A 16,669-nucleotide genomic window follows, 5' to 3' on the forward strand; every position below is an offset into this window, starting at 1 on the left:
AAAGTGGCTTTACCAAAGTATCAACAGAGATATCAGAGTTTATGTCAATTGATGATTTAATTACAGACATGGAGAGCATTCCAATCCCATCTATCAGATCTCAGCTAACACAGTAGCCATTGAACAATTACATGGCAAGAAAAACCACAGAAGCCCTTTTCCTGAAGCAATTCTTACTAAAGCCAGTGTGAACTATGCAAAAAAGAGTATACAGGATACTACAGGTTTACATTATCCAACATATGGAGCTTGATCTCAGCTCATCCATCCCAAATAGACTAATTCACTTTATCAGATAGAAGAGGAGAATTGGAAGAAGAAACATAAAATTGAATTATAGTATTTAAGTTTCAAAGTGAACAGATTGACAAACCTGAAATGTGCAACAATAGAAATTTATTCAGACTGGAAGGGAGGAGAAAGAAAGAAAGGGAAAAAAAAAACACTTTTAAGAGCTGCTCTAAGAAAAACTGCTACTTAGAAGCTTTAAGCAGCAAATTGAACTGTTGCCTTTGCAGAGAATGACCTTGAATCTGTAAAGAATTAATGAAATAATATCCACCAACCTGTCTGTACAATCTTGCATCTCTTCAGAAAAATAGCCATAATCAGGTTTCTCAGTTAGAGATCAGACCCACAAAAGGTTCATGCTTTGGGTTGTTTCTGACCCACCATGGATTGAAGTCCATGTGGCCACTGGTTTCTTCTTCAACGGGAGCAGGGAGATTGAGATCGAGCAAGTCACGAATCTCAGGAAGCTGTTGCTGAATTACAATGGTCTGATTGCATCTGTATTCAGAGCCCCCAACCAAATGGGATCTCTTGTGTCCACCCAAAGCTTGACCTGATGCAAATACCTTGAAGCAGATTGGACACTCATGCCCTTTGCTCTTCTTCGATCCATAACTTGTCTCTGCAATGTCCTCTTCCTCGATCAGAGTCTCGTTGCTGCAAGACTTGTTAATCTTACTGTCAGCTGTTGGATCAGGAGAAACATCTGTGTCAATGCTGTTTTCACTGCTTTCGATCTTCGAAGCAAAGCAGCCTTTGACCTTCTTGTGGCTCGCTCTGTGTCCTCCAAGAGCTTGGTAAGAATGGAATGTCTTGCTGCAAGTAGTACACTCAAACCTGCTTCTCTTATGACTGTCTCTGCAGATTCCAGAATCCGAAGCATCATGCTTCATCTTCTTGCTAGAATCACCCCCCAATTCAGTATAGTATGCTTCACTTCTGCTTCGCTTTCTTGAATTATATTTCCCAAGCTCTGAATCAGCTCGATTCATTCCAACTTCCTCAATTGAATCGTTCCCCAATTCAGCTTCAGAATAGTCCAATGTACTTTTCTTACGATTGTACTTCCTGTTACTGGAGAAATCCTTCCCCAATTCAGCTCCATCTTCAAGCTTCGTATTCTTCAGTTCATCATCCCTAAGAAACCCATCCACAGACACTTCGGATTCGACCTTCTTGAGGTCATCCTTCAAGAACCCGAAATCATTACCCTGGAATTCAGATCTTCTCCTTTCTAACTTCTTGTCTCTTGGTTTCTTTATCTTTAGACTCTTGATCAGAGTCTCATCCCCATCATCAAAGGCAAACTTTCCAGGAATTCGCTTATCCAAAGCTGAAGATCTAGTTCCAGCTTCTAAAACCATAGAATTATTATCAGAAGACTCTGCAACAACAGAATTCAACCCACCCCAGTGACCCACATCCCTAGAAAGCATCATCAAACACATGGCTACCTCTTCTTGTTCTTGTTCAATCTCTGAGACAGAAGAAGAAGCATTGGCCACAGAGAAAGAAGATGAAGCAGTAACAGTCTTGTACCTCATTCTTCTAGATCGCCTTCTACGCCTCGGAGCAGCAGCACCTTCATTGTCAGATTGGCTATCCATTACCAATTTCTGGTTCTCACTAGTCCATGAATCATCCTCCAAGCTATGGTTAGAGACCCTCTCCTTATCCTTCTCAGAATGACATCTCATATGACCAAACAAAGCTTTCCATGACTGAAATCCTTTACCACATTCTTTACAAAACTTCCCTTGTCGAACCAGTCCATCTTTGGAATCCGAAAGCCTCCATGTCTTCTTGGGATTCTCTCTGAGACCATAACAAGCATGACCACCATTAGCTTCAAAGCCCACGAAGCTGCTACTGTTGTTGCTTCCACCATTAGCTGTAGCTGAAGCTGCTTTGCGCTTGCTGAGATTCTCCTCTGTATCAGCTAAATTCATGGTCATATGAGACCTCATGTGACCTCCCAAGGATCTTCCGCAAGGGAATCTCTTTCTACAGAACTTGCATACATGCTTTTGTTCTTGATCTTCCTCCATCAATTACTTCACTTCGAAAGAACCAAATAAACCCCAAAGAAGAAGAACACAGATCAGAAAACAAAACGAGAATTAAAATCGGATTCTTGATCTCATGCCATAAAAAAAACACCCAAATGCTGAAGAAACAGAGGAACTGAGCAAAACCCGGATCACAGAAACCAAAGAAAGAGCCCGAATCTGATACGGCAATCAAAACGGATCGCGTCTTTATTGCTTCTCAACTGATAAGAAGAGTACCCATCTGGGATTTCTTACAGTTTCGTGATCAGGAACAAGATCTGAATAACGAAACCCACTAAATTTGGTCACTGCTCTCACACACTCTGTATTGGGTAGTTGAAATTTGCAGAGAAATCTCAAATTTGAAGCGATGGGTCTATGAACTTTCTTACTAATGATGGCGATGAAGAGGCCAAAGCATAAAAAAAGAAAGAAAAATTAAAAGGAAGGAGAGAGAGCTTTCCCCTCTTTTCTCTCTATTCTTCTTGGAGTGGTCAGTGGTGCTATATTTGGAGGAGAAATCCATGCATGGAAGCAAAGATAAAAAAGAGGAAAGGAAAGATAGAAGCACGTGTACTCAACTAAGAATCCTACGCCATCCTATCCAATGGTCAGGATCTCTTTAGATTGAGCATCCCAAGATGTGCGGAGCCCACTAAAACTAACTGCTCCTAACTATTTCTTTCTTTGTCTTGCTCTTCCTTACAGAAAAGTAGAGAACAATCTTATATGTAACCATGGTCCATTAGAAAAGCTAAACCATTTTTACTAGTGTTCTTTATAAATATTAATATTATCACAAACAGTAATATATAGTTTAGGGTGGAGAGGTTATTGGTTTAGATCACTTAAGACTGATTATATTTCATTTTTTTATTATTTTAATGGGTATTTGGTCTATTTCTGGATGTTTTGACTTTTAAGACTCATATTTCATCTTTGATTAATTTAAGGGATATTGGGTTTCTTTTGGGCAGTTCTCATTTTTATTAGTTTTGAAACATTAAGCTTTAAGGGAAGAGTTTTGGTTCTTTTTCTTGTGATTTTAATATATATAGAAGTTTGTCACAGGTTGGCCAACATGAGTTGGAATCTGTTTGATGGTGCCGGCCTTGTTGATCAGCAATTCTGGATTGGAATGAGCCTTCCTTCAACTGTCGTAAGGTTAAGTTTAACAATCAGAGTTGGATTGGATTTAAAAACTTGCTTTCCTAATTAGCTAATCAAGTTATGTGATTTTTGTGAAAAATGAAAACCTAAAACGATGTAAAAAAGAATGAAAATCACAAATAAATCATCACATAATGCAAATACGAAGATTTAGATGATTCGCCCACGATGAGATGAGATTTGCTATCAATGGCGAAAGAGTTACAACCACTTGTCTCACACCTCTTAGATTGATTACCAAAAAAAAAAAAAAACTCAATGCAAATATATAATGAAACCCTATAGAGTTAATTTACCAAAATAATCATATAACCTAAAAAAATTACTCAGGGTGGCAGCCCTGAACCTCTTCCATGGACCCACTAGCTTGCTGAGGCCCCAGTAACAAAGATGATGCACGAGGTGGATCGATTCCTCCAAGTCTCGAGGCTTAGGACCCTAGGGTCCTTTGTGCCCTTGGCCTCTGAAACGATTTTTTGATGTCAACCCATTTATGCAAACGACGGAATACAAGACATAATACCCCAACAGATCTAGATCCTTTCTTAATTATCAAATCTCTTATGAAAGGGAGAACCAGAGAACTAACTTGTGTCATTTTGTTCTTTCTGTTCCCCCCCTCCCCTCCTCTAATGAACATGCATGAACACAAAGTGGGTATGGGTGTGTTCATGCACTTTGAAGTGTAAACTTATTCTGACCTTAAAGTTTTGATTAAATATGAATCTTCATCTTGATATGAACAAAAAGTTATTGTGATTTATTTATAAAATTGAGAAAGAATCAATTTTGTTGTACTATCATCTAGTCGTACAAATCAGCATCTAACTCTTGTTCTTTTTGTATTCAAATATACCCCTCATCACTCTTGTGATGACAGAAAGTGGAACAAATATTGTAGACTAACTTGTACAATTAGGCGAACACAACGGATCCAATCTCAATAAATTTTGCATTTTTTTTTAAATAAAAAAATTTGTCTAAATCAAATTGTGAAGATGGAGACTTCCTTTGAAATTTTGTTATAAATGTATTAAACCCATCACCCTATACCATGGTTAGAAATGTCAAAACAATAAAAGGGCTAGAACCAGGTCTGTTCAATTCAGTTCAGCCAGGTTAACCCAACCTGCTTACCTGGTTCAACCACAACCCACTCTTGATTTTATCACATTAATTTGGCCTACTGCACCAGTGGGCTAACTATTGGGAAAGCTACAGTACAAGAATTTACATCCCATTCATATTCCATATTGATATGAGAGTTTAATAACATCACACGTGGAAGGACCCAAATAAAGGACAAAAGGTCGCCACGTGGCGTAGATCCAAAACCTGTATTGGAAAATTCTTTTTTTGGGTCCCACTTTGGAATGTTTCTTTCACATTAGTTGGACATGGCCTACATCCTATAGAGACTTCACTTCACTGATTAAGATTTAATTTAAGAGCCCTCCATTAAGTGATATTCTTAAATTGACACCTTTGACATCTTATAAGGTTGGCCACTCCTTGTCCTCTCCCATGCCTTCCCCCCCCCCCCCCCCCCCCCTTTTTTCTTTACATTATTAAGTTTAAGACTAAAGACAAGGAGATGCCCCAACCTTAATTGGTTCATGCTTTAGTCAAGTCCTTTAACCAATTGCTTCAATTCAACCCATGACCTAACCATGGAGCCAGCATGAGATGGTGGAAGCAAGCAATAGTAAATTCTTATTGGCCAATTCTTATCACTTCCAACATATCTTTCCACCACCCGCCACTAGTCATGTATTACTTTTCACTTTCCTCTGATGGGTTTCTCTTATATTGCAAGATCTCACTTCTTCCATTCCTTAAAATCCTTTTTTTTTTCCCGTCATTATGTCTGATGAAGTCTAATGCTTCATTATTTGTCACATGGTAGTACAGAGGTTAGTTTATGTGATAGAAGACGAGGTAAACATGTCATTGGTATAATTTGAAACTTAAAATGAGTACTAGAAGTAACAAAAATTATAAAAAATGCCATTTTGTATTTTATTATATTCATCTCATATGATGGCATTTTGATAATTTTACTAGAACTTTGAATAAGAGTTTGAACTACTTTTTTTGCTTCCTCTGGATTAATTTTTTTGTCATTGATATGTATGTGAGTCTTCTATTATATAAACTAACCTATGTACTGCCAGGTGGCAAATAGTGAAACATTGTTATACTATATATACTTTTTTCTTAAATTTAGCTGGTCCTCACTAACTATGCATACACATGCTACATGACCAAATCCCAACTTCTTTTCTGGAGTAATTGAGTATTGTCATTTCAAGATTTTCTACAAATTGACATATTCTAATTGAGCTAAAAAAATGACATATCCAGTGCACGAGGCTCCCGCCAATACAAGGTCTAAGAAGGATCCAATTAAGCATAATGTGAAATTTAATTTGATCATTTGCATGTCAAAACCCTATCGTCATAAGGGATTAGAGATAATTTGCAGAAATATTGGAGTTATAGTTTGGATTAGTGATACATAATCAATTCATGTGTCTTTATACATTACCTTAAGCAATAGTCTGTTCATCTTTAACTCAGGCGTGTCACCAACATATGGTGCTATTTTTTTTTTTTTCTCTCTCTCTTGGGACCAGTATGGCAGTTGGGGTCTGGCTTGCTTGACCCTAATCAGTGAATTAAAGATAATAAGAAAGCTAATACTAGTAAAGTAAATATTAAGCTTTAATCAATTCCTTGCTTTAAACCTTGCTGGTTAGGTATCCCTACTCAACTACTTGGACTACCAAACACTATCACATATCTCACTCACTAGCTTTCCAAATAAATTTAAAAATTAGCAATTGTAGCCACAAGTATAGATAGCAGATCAGGTTCTGATACGGGACTGCTCCGCTCAGATGGAATCTATCCATAGAAAAACCCTGTGGTGGATTCTTTCTGTGTGGATCAGATCTTATGAAAATTGTTTTCATTCGAAAACTTGATCCACACTCACAAGTAAACACCATAATGTTTGCAGACTATCCATTTCAGTTAAGCAGGGAGTTGAATTTTCCAAAGCAAATGAATCTCTTTTTTTTTGCTAATGACCAGTATCTAGGCCTTCGGCTTGACTAGTCCTACGAGCCCATACTGACCCCACAACCGCATGGACCGGGTCATATCGGGGTTGAATGAGAATCATTCAACTTTCACTGAAAGCAGTGAAGAGCACTAAACACCCCCGTGTGAGTGGCCCAAAGTGTGCCTAGTGGGAGTCAAACTTAAGACGTCCGAGTTTATGACTTATACCAAGTTCGTTGCTCACCAATAGCGCTACCCCCTTGGGTTAAGCAATTGAATCTTTCTCTCTCTCTCAACCCACAAAAAAAATACAGCTCATACATTTGATGATCATTTATCATGAATGAAAATTTTGTTGGGCTAATATGTGATTAAGATTTGAGACTTAATTTATGGTGTAGAGAAATCTCTTTTTCATTAGTGATGTGATCATGCAATTAGACTCGACTCGCACCCACATTGACAAAAGTAAAAAATATCCTTCCCAAATACAATCCAGTAGTAACAATGAGAGTGGGATGTGAAGATTCCCTCCACATTCAATGTAGAGAAACTTTTAAGTGTTGATGCTCACTTGGGAGTTGGGACTGCTTGGGAGGGAAGGTTGGGTGTAAAATATATATAAAAACTATATGTGCAAGCAACTAGGAGTCCACAACCCAATTTTATCTATGCTCTAATCATAAAGAACCATGTGTTCCTTGTATAGTAATAATGGAGCATGAGTCTTTGAGCAAGTTCTCTCCAGCAATGCTTGGGAAGTACTCAAATAAGTCAATGAAATTCAGATTTTTTATGTTTTGTGGGCCAATTTCTACCTTTGTTTATGGATTAGATGAGGTGGTATTGGGCAAGAACTAGAGCACTATCACTCTTTTGCTTCTTTGCTTCTTTGCTTCTTTGCTTCTTCTGTTCAACTAAGGCTCTCAAAAGCATTTGAGTTTAAGAATCAAATGCACTACCCTAGGAGCAAAATTGTAGGCACCCCCTAGTCAGGATTCCCTGATTTCGTCTGGAAAGGGGAAAGTATAATTCCACCTTTTAGAGATGGTCTGATTGCATAACAAGAGATTTCTCTTGCTGAGTCCCTAAGATATATAACTAACTAGCTTTTGAACTACACACTGTCGGCTGTTACAAGATCACACTAATTCAACCAAGTTAGGTTCACAACTATGCAGATCTTGATATAAAAATTTAAAAATAAGATCTACCATAGCGAAAAAAAAAAAATTTCTCAAAAATATGACAAGAAAATGTTCGTCGATTAATTATTAAGCAATTCGAAAAAATATGTTTAATTTTCCGTCACATGCGGAAAACCGGACAGGAGTTGAAATTGGTGGGTGATAAGGATACAAGAAGCTTAACAACTCATTGGATTATTAAACAAAAGATCAAGTTTCAACCAATAAAATAGTTGCTAGGACAGGATATAAAAGGCCCACTTATTAGATTAATAGGGACAATCAACTTTAATTAACTAACAAAAAATACAGATCAAAGAGGCTTGTTCTTATCAAGAAAAAAAAAAAAGAGGCTTGTGTGTTAAGTGCCAACAGTATTTTACTTTGGGTCAAGCCTCTGTGTGGAATAATATATAACAGTAAAGGATCTCTCAATGTTGAAGTGAGGAACGAGCATGAACATGTTTAAGTCTTCCAAGGCACTTGTATCATATCGTAACACTAATAGAGAGTATACAAGCCAGAGTGAAGCAACAGTACCCACTGTGCTTTATACTAGATTAAGCCTTTTCACTTCCATTGATAAGTACCTTTCTTCTTATGATTCTGGTAAAAGATGACCTTGTTTCTTACCTTCTTCAATACCAGAGCCTTTCATTTGCATATGTAGAGGGCACACAGACACACTTCAACTATGAAATATTTCCCATGGAAGAGGGTTTTCTACACTGCTAGTGTAGGAAGGAATCTGTACACCACACCAATGGGACCCAGGACCCACATATTCAGAGTAGGGTAAAGAACTAAAGCTTTTAAATATGCTTTTCACTTTGCTCTTAATTAATTAAGAGAAATCAAATTATGTTTTTGGGTGTGGGAATCATCATACTGCCCTAAATATCTAATAGTCAGAATTTTAGCGTAAAAAAAGATGAGATGCTAATAGGAAAATCAACACAAGGCATGAAAAACACCATTCTCCCTTCTTTTTTTTTTTAAATAAAATTATGAAAATATTACTTTTTAAGCCATTTTAACATTATTTCTGAGAAAGGTAGAACATACTGGCTATTTTTTCTTATAAATGTGTAGATTTCTAAGCAATTGAGTTGAAAAGATCAATAAAATTACCAAACAAACAATTTTGTTAAAAAATCTAAGTCAGTAGTTTAGGCAATAGTGGATATTAAGAAATTGGTTTATGCAATCCGGCTCAAGAATACCAAACAATTTATTCACACGGCCATTTCTTGATACCTCACTTGCAAACCTCATTAATCACAGACTGATTAAAAAATTCAATCTATACAACCAATTTTGTACCTGTTTAAAAGGAATCACTGAAGTCCAAACATCAGATCATTAACAGATAGATGCACCAAATGAGGCTAAAAAAAAGTATAGTAACAAGAACAAATTTTCTTATAAAACCCAGGTCTCTCTAACTAAATCAATTTGTCAATCAATATATACGCTTCCTAAGAGATTACAAAGTGTGGGTGTTTTAGCCCTTTGAAGGTGGGTGGTAAAAGGTTGGGCAATCCAGAAACGGTCTTTAGATTCTAAGGTAAGCACCTTAAACAGAACTCTTGGAAACCAACCAACCAACCAACCAACCACCCACCTTATAAAAACACTATTTTACAGTAAGGCAGGGCTTCTATTTTCCACAGTAGTATGAAATGTACAAAAAACAAAAATTGGACTCCACCTACGCTGCTCAACAGAAAAAAATAATTTCTCCTGCCGAGCCCACCACCAGACCACAATACCCTACTGATTTTTATTTTTCTCCTCCTTTGACAGAGACCACAATAGTATCAAGATGTCCCCTACTGCTTCACCAAAAGCCACCTTCAATGCAAAGGAAGCATAAGGCACACTCTCAAAGTTAAACTCTAGCTGATGCCCTTGTTGTTATTCCAAGCTTCCTCCCCAAACACCTCTTCAATCATACTGCATGTCGGCAAGAAGTCGGCATCATTTTTTGGACCGGTGAGATATCCAATGTCCCAAACTTTAGCATCACATGGCTCCAAACAATATCCATGTTCGGCTCCACTACTTAAACCATCGTATGTGCTTTGCAAGACCTTGTTACCACTGCTCTCAGGTCGACTCTCTTGCATTATAACCCCTGCATCAACTGGACCACTGGAATCAGCCCCACTGTGTTGACACTCATAGGATGTGCAAGAATCATCTTGGACATCATTATCTTCCCCACCATCATGTGGATGTGTTACTCCAAGCTTAACTGCAGGATTGAAGCTGCAGCCATCAGGCAATTTCTCAATATATGCTTCTGAAACATTCCCATCCTCTTCACCAGCAGAACCCTCAGCACCCTCCAAATCATCATCATCATCATCATCATCATCATCATACATCTCTTCTCCATCCTCATCATCATCATTGAAATACTTTTCGTGGTCCTCTTGCTTATACCCAGGATCCTCTTGATCAACCAGTGACTCAACTACAGAGTCTTCACAATCCTCTGTTGTTCCAAACTCCTCGCCATCATCACTTTCCTGCCACTCATCATTGTCACTGTCAATGTTCAGTGGGATGGTTCTGTTCTGCTCAGCTCGCTTCCGTAGCATAAAGACATTGAAATAGTAACTGACAAGGTCCTTCCTCGTCCGAGAAGGGAAGACTACTGAGAGATGGTCCCAGAAGTTCTTGCACAAAGATACAGGATTGGAGAACACAACCTGTAGGAAAACCCGTTCTTCCTCTTCACTCCATCTCTGTGCTACCTCTTCTCCCATTTCACAGAATCCCAACCCCACAAATCTCTCCTGACCAAGAGTTCCTTTAAGCCTTTCCCTTGCTTCCTTGACATGCTGTCTCACACACCTGATGGAACCACCATCTAGACAGGTGCAGTCCGCTCTGCCACTTCCAAATTCATCACCACTGTAAGAAGATGGCTCTGAGTCATGCATTGGAATGATACAAGTCCCCATCATCTTCTCCCCATTGTCATCATCCATCAATATGTCTGAACTTGAAGCCTGATTCAGGGAAACTGGATCAGGCTCATCTAAGTAACTAGAAGCTTTCTTGACACCCCAAATGCCCCATGCAGGAACATCCGCTTGATGATCAGGTCCAACAGGAACTGGTTTTCGAGGTGGATAACCCAAAAGCAACGAATAAATCTCATCAGACTGACCCATCACCCTTGCAGCATAGTCAGGTTCAGAGAAATCTGGGGAGAAAGATGCTCTAGCTGCAGTCTCTGGCCTGGAATTTTCTTCGCTTGTATTGCTGGTTACCCATGACAAGCCAGAGATACCGAGAGGAGCAGGTGAGACAACCTCCTTATCAGCCCCAGTACACTCTTCAGTAGTGGTGCTGCTTACAATCCTTTCAAACCCTTGAGCTTTACTGAATGCAGCTTCAGCTTCAGCTTCACCTTCACCTTCACCTTCACCAACTTCATGTAAGAATCAAGTCAGTAACTAGGCAGATTTCCTAGGCAAATAATAAAAACACACCATGCCAGGCAGTCGGGACCCTCAAAATGTCTAGCCAATCATGAGTCTTCAGGCACAAATCAAAAAGTAATCAACCATAATCGTGTAGATTACCAGATTATAATCTGGTCAGTGCACTAAAGAGACCAGTGGGTCCAGTCAGCCTTGGAGTGAGAAATACGAATGGAATTAACTGAATGGTGGCACAATCCCAACACCTGGACCCAAAAATATGGCACTGGAAATGGAAATGGAAATGGATGGCAAGCAGCGGAGAAAAGCACCATCTTACCTGAAGCTTGAGGATCCTGAGGGATGTCATTACAGGGAACAGCTTCAACAAATGAGAACAGTTGGCGACTGTAATCCAATCGCCTTGGGTGCTTGAAAGCAAGTTCATAGGACTCTTCATCACCAAATGGTCGTTTATAAACCATGTTTAACTGCAAAACAAGGAGGACAGACAAATTTGGGATCAGTAAACGCAAAAGAAGCCGTAACATAGGGCTCCATCATGCCTAAGAGAAAGCATGACTTGTATTTCAGTATTGCATAGCACAACAGCAGAACATTTTACATAACTATATAGAAGAAGACAGGGCCCAAAAGGGAACCATAGACAACTGTAAAAACATTTTCTTTTGGATCGTATGCCATGGAACAGACAACACTTTACTAGAACTGGATGCAGTACAAGGCCACAGCCCAAACAGGCCCCTAAATAGTCCTGTTGTTAAGTTGTAACCAGCCAAAACAAGCCATTGTCTGGCCATCGACAAAGTCATATTCAGTCACACACTTTGCACCATATATTCATTATACTCAAGCCCATATGTCAAGGCCATGTTCTGCCACATGTAGCCATCATCCAGCACAGGAACCCCATTACATTTTCAGTAATATCACTTTCTTTTCTTCTTCTTGGTTACCACTTTGACAGGTCACGACTCTTAATGATGGGTGGCTTATTCTCTTATCTTTTGTTCATCCATTTCCCATTGTACTTATCTACCCTAGAACACATCAGAACTATGAGCAAGTTCCTCTATCCTCCCAACAAGAAGCCAGAACCTAACATTCCTGAGTACAAAATAAAGAGCTTTGTAGGTTCTAACTCCATGGTTTTCAAATTCCTGTCTCTTTTCTCACCTTTTGGTTGCTCATCACAAAAAACCATTTGTGGGTTCGAATAGGGTGGATCAATTATGATATTTACATCTTGATATCCACAGCAATGTACGAAGCACCCAAATGAGAAATCAACAAAGACATCCATGTTAAGCTGTCCTCAATTTTATAATTTGTTTCAACGCTAATTTCTAGTGCTTCAGACTCCTACAGCATGTAAAAATCACTCATCACAAAGATAAGCTAAGGCTTGAATTTTGACTACTAAACCCCCCTCTAACAGGAAATCCAAAAGATCCCCTTCAATCAGTTGGTCATATCAATTCTTATCCCACAAATTCTAATTTCATCTCCTTTTTTGATGTCTGCACCTGCCAACTATGAATATAGAAAGAGAAATTCAAACCGGTATCAGAGGTGCTGCATGCTGCAAAATGCACAAATAATGTTCATTGTGCCAAACACCGTCTAGATGGCAGATGCACCGACAGTTAATAACATAAATTAGCACAATATTCACAAGGACCTGTTCCTATCAATTGCAGTTTCATGAAAATACACAGAGTCATACAATTCTTGGGTCAAAATTTCCCTTACAAAGCCTATTACTAGAGACGCAAATACACAATAAGTTGTACCGTGAAAACACTTAGTCAGCTAAACCAAACAATGTAATCAATCAGGCTACTCTTCTTCTAAATTATAGTCAACCAGTGGGTAAGGTAGGACAAAATCATAAAGAATTGCAGCTTTAACCTCACAGATGACTAAGCTTTAGAAGTCATGAACTTTTCTGATAATCAAGATCCCATCTGAACCTTATTCCTTAAGTTTCAAACAGAAGTAAAACTATGTCTACCAATATCAGCAATACATGAAGACAGGTGTCAAATAGATACTTAACTACTTTTTCATTAGATTATACCACTCATGCATCTTCAAGATGAGTTGACAATCCATACAATGCAATTTGAGGAAAGACAATTTCCTCTTTGAGAAGATGACACTGCTACAACCTCCAATGTGGAAGACACAAACCTCGGATATCAAAAGCTCAAATATCACTTGCAACAACACAAACCAGAAAATTTGATACCTTCCCAATTAACTTCAAGAGAGTGATGAACCAGTCACCCAAGGCAGGATGAATTCACAATACTATCAGCCTAAGAAGGTTTTGAAAATATGAACCAGGCCTCAATAACCCAGAATAAATCAATACTAGTGCTTTGAAAGTCGAAATGAATTAAGAAAAGATAAACAATAATAATTAAAAGTTTCTTCCATCCTCGAAACAATATGTCAATATCTTATGCCAAAAACAAAAACCAACAGGTCACACAAAACAGTCCCCCAATGGATACAACAGCCATGATCGTTTAAGGACACTCATTTCTCATTCTAAGAACTAGAACCACCAAATGCATACTGGACAAGATTGATCACCAATGCAATGCTGAATAATAATGATCAACTGAAGCTAAACACAAAACCATAGAGTACCAATTCTCAATCCTTCTCCGTGACGCACAAGGCCACCAACCAATCAACTTAACACCTATATAAAATCTAATTCAGGAGTCTTAAGACATGCAAATGTAGACATGGAGACTACGGAACTAAGAATTCCCTGAAATGCAGTCTGAAATGATAAGAAACATGATCAAATATTACAGTATTTGTATATGCGAAACCAAGGTCAAAAGCTGAATTTTACCTTTAAAAAAAATATATAGTCCGATTAAAAGCTTCGGACAAGTGAAAAAAAAGGCGACGAAATGAATATCCCGCTAGATCCGAACTCCTCACGGACAATAAGATCAAGAAGCGAGCGTGATTTCTCGAAGGGAAGGTACGATCTCCTCGACCGATTCGCGAGAAAACGAAAGGAATGATTTCTCCGAAACCCTAACCCTAGATACTAAAGAACACGAAAGAAATCCACAAAATTACAACCGATCCAAAAAGAAGACAACAATTCACCGAAGTATATACCTATTTCCCCTGAGATCTGATAATCAAAACCCCGTCCAAGAATTCGAGAACCCGAAACCCTATAAATTCAAAAAGATCGAAATAATCTACAAAATTAAAGCCGATCGGACGACAAAACTAACAAACGAAAAAGACAAAGACAGAGAAAGTTCGATCGACCGCGGAAGGATGGACAGATCGGCGGCGAAGAGCTCGCGGTCCGAATTTTTCGAAACCCTAACCCTAGAATCAGAATTACGGAAAGCTAAGAACTGAAATTGAAATCAATCGAGAGAGGAGAATACGATTTGAGCGAAAACGTGATCTGTTTGATGATCGAAAGAAGGAATCGGTAAGAATCTAGCTCGAGATTAGATAAATTTGGAAGAAATTGAAAGAAATCTGAAAGGGCAAATAAAAAGACTCATAAGGGTAAAGCCACGAGAATCGCGTTTTAAAAGCCGCCGGTACGAGGATACAAAGCCGGCTATCAACCACCGGAAGAGAATCCTTTTCACACCCAATCTTATATCGCTAAAACCCGCTCGTATTATTCATTAATTACATAGGATACCCCTCATATGGCAGCGTGGCTCCTCCACCAACGTGATGATCAATGAGAGCACTAGTAGAACTATCAATATGGGTAGACTTTTCGCTTTTAATGAGATAAATAACAGTTATTTTGCCCTCCACCGTGTCTAGACGCAGGGTCACACTGCCTTTTAGGGAGTCCGGTGGATCTCCATGTTGACACCTGCTAAGATTGTGACGGAATAGGAAATTGCTATTATTCTTCTTTTCAAATATTATAATAATAATAATAATAATTAAAATAAAAAAAAAATGAGGAAAATCATCCCCACAAAAACGGAAGCTAACTAATCTCATTTTGTTTTGTTTTGTAATTTCACGGTTTTTTTTTTTTTTTTATTCTCACTCAATTTATTCCTTCTTCTTCTCTCTCATGGGGGGTAAGCAACGAAGCTCAAGAATGGTAGCATTCTCAAGAACTGTTGTCTCCTCAACAAGCCTCCTTCAATATCTGAAGAACCCAAATTTATTAAGTCAAGTGAGAACGACTAATGAAGATATTTTGATGGTGGGAAGACACCGAAATTGTAATATCATACTATAGCACCCAAGCATTAGTAGATCTCATCTCATGATTTCTTCAAAACTATGTTGCATAATCTTTTTGTGATGGATTTATCATATGACACTTCTCTTTTCTTGCTTCTTTTGCATTTTCAAAATATCTCTCATGGGTTTTGTCAAAAAGATCCAGAGTTTGATGTGTTATAGGTTTTTTATTTTGTTCTTACTCTTGCTAGTTAGCACATGGGATATTTTCGAATTGCGTACAAAAAGAATAAAAGGGAGAGAGAGAGAGAGAGACTCGTAATGGAATTATAAAAGAGGGATGAGATCAATTAGCTTCCGTTTTTGTTGGGATTATTTCCCCTTTTTATTCTTTTATTAATTTTCTAAATATTTGAAAAGAAGGATAACAATAACTTCTCATTCCGTCCAAAGGTGTCGATGTGTGAGTGTATGTGAATTGAACCTCCTACTTCACTTATGTGAATATTCAACGGACTCCCTTTTAGGCTTCTTTTTCCCTTTTCTCTTTTTGTTGCGTATAGGTCTAGCCAAAGGTGTCAAAGTTCAGCCCAACCCACTTTGAGAAACTGAAACTCATCGGTTCAATCTGGATTAAACAGTTACAACCCCTTATTGGTTAGCTTTTGGTTTGGGTTTATGAAACTGGTAAAAATATAAATCAAATTGGACCGGATTAAACAAAAAATTATATAAAATCCAATAAAAACCGAGACAAGAACGATGGTAACCCGATAAGAAAATATGAGCCCAACATAAACCAAGGTTTTCTTATGTATACATGAAAACCCGAAACTGAACAGGACCGAATTTGTGGACTGATTACAAACTTGTAACAAAAATTAATAAGAAACTGGATCAATCCGGATCGAAATCAAAAACCTTTTTTAACGGTTTGGTTTCGAGTTGGTCTTATAACAGACCAGCTACATGCACCACAATGGCCACCTGACTGGTAAGCATACGGGTATAAAAGTAATTTTGAACAAACATTGGCTACTTGATTGGTAAGCATAGGGGTAATATTGGCTTTTGATAATTTTGTAAATTAACTGTTAGAAACAAAACAAGAAAAAAGTTTCAAGCTGTATAAAATTTGGTGTATGAAATAATGGGAATATTTTAGGGATTTTCTGTTGCCAATAAATTAAAGGTTTACTATATCTATGACTCTTAATATGCTACATCTTCAAGT

At 38.1% G+C, this 16,669-nt stretch overlaps 2 protein-coding genes across 3 annotated transcripts; both read right to left on the bottom strand.

Moving 5' to 3' along the window:
* Positions 1-309: 309 nt before the first annotated feature.
* LOC122076169 lies at positions 310-2,810 on the bottom strand. The gene has a single exon (XM_042641479.1). It carries the CDS (start codon positions 2,337-2,339, stop codon positions 618-620), a length of 1,722 nt encoding a protein of 573 aa, XP_042497413.1. The 5' UTR covers positions 2,340-2,810; the 3' UTR covers positions 310-617.
* A 6,356-nt stretch (positions 2,811-9,166) lies between these two features.
* LOC122076928 lies at positions 9,167-14,872 on the bottom strand. 2 transcript variants are annotated; one of them, XM_042642586.1, is made up of 3 exons: positions 14,096-14,872; positions 11,543-11,693; positions 9,167-11,201 (listed from the first exon to the last, which is right to left on the bottom strand). In XM_042642586.1, the coding sequence occupies exons 2-3, from the start codon at positions 11,685-11,687 to the stop codon at positions 9,664-9,666; spliced, it is 1,683 nt and encodes a 560-aa protein (XP_042498520.1). In that variant the 5' UTR covers positions 11,688-11,693; positions 14,096-14,872; the 3' UTR covers positions 9,167-9,663. The 2 variants fall into 2 exon arrangements, with proteins under 2 accessions (XP_042498520.1, XP_042498519.1); XM_042642585.1 differs by having other exon boundaries at positions 9,167-11,210; positions 14,096-14,871.
* Between the last annotated feature and the right edge of the window lie 1,797 nt (positions 14,873-16,669).

The sequence above is a fragment of the Macadamia integrifolia genome, chromosome 4 (assembly GCF_013358625.1).
Source record: "Macadamia integrifolia cultivar HAES 741 chromosome 4, SCU_Mint_v3, whole genome shotgun sequence".
Lineage (NCBI taxonomy): Eukaryota > Viridiplantae > Streptophyta > Magnoliopsida > Proteales > Proteaceae > Macadamia > Macadamia integrifolia.

Excerpts from the sequence above, each read along its gene's own strand:
- LOC122076169 (XM_042641479.1), bottom strand. The coding sequence starts at position 2,339 with ATGGAGGAAGATCAAGAACAAAAGCATGTATGCAAGTTCTGTAGAAAG.
- LOC122076928 (XM_042642585.1), bottom strand. The coding sequence starts at position 11,687 with ATGGTTTATAAACGACCATTTGGTGATGAAGAGTCCTATGAACTTGCT. Across the intron at positions 11,211-11,542 it reads TCAGGATCCTCAAGCTTCAG|TTGGTGAAGGTGAAGGTGAA; the intron begins GTAAGATGGTGC and ends TCTTACATGAAG.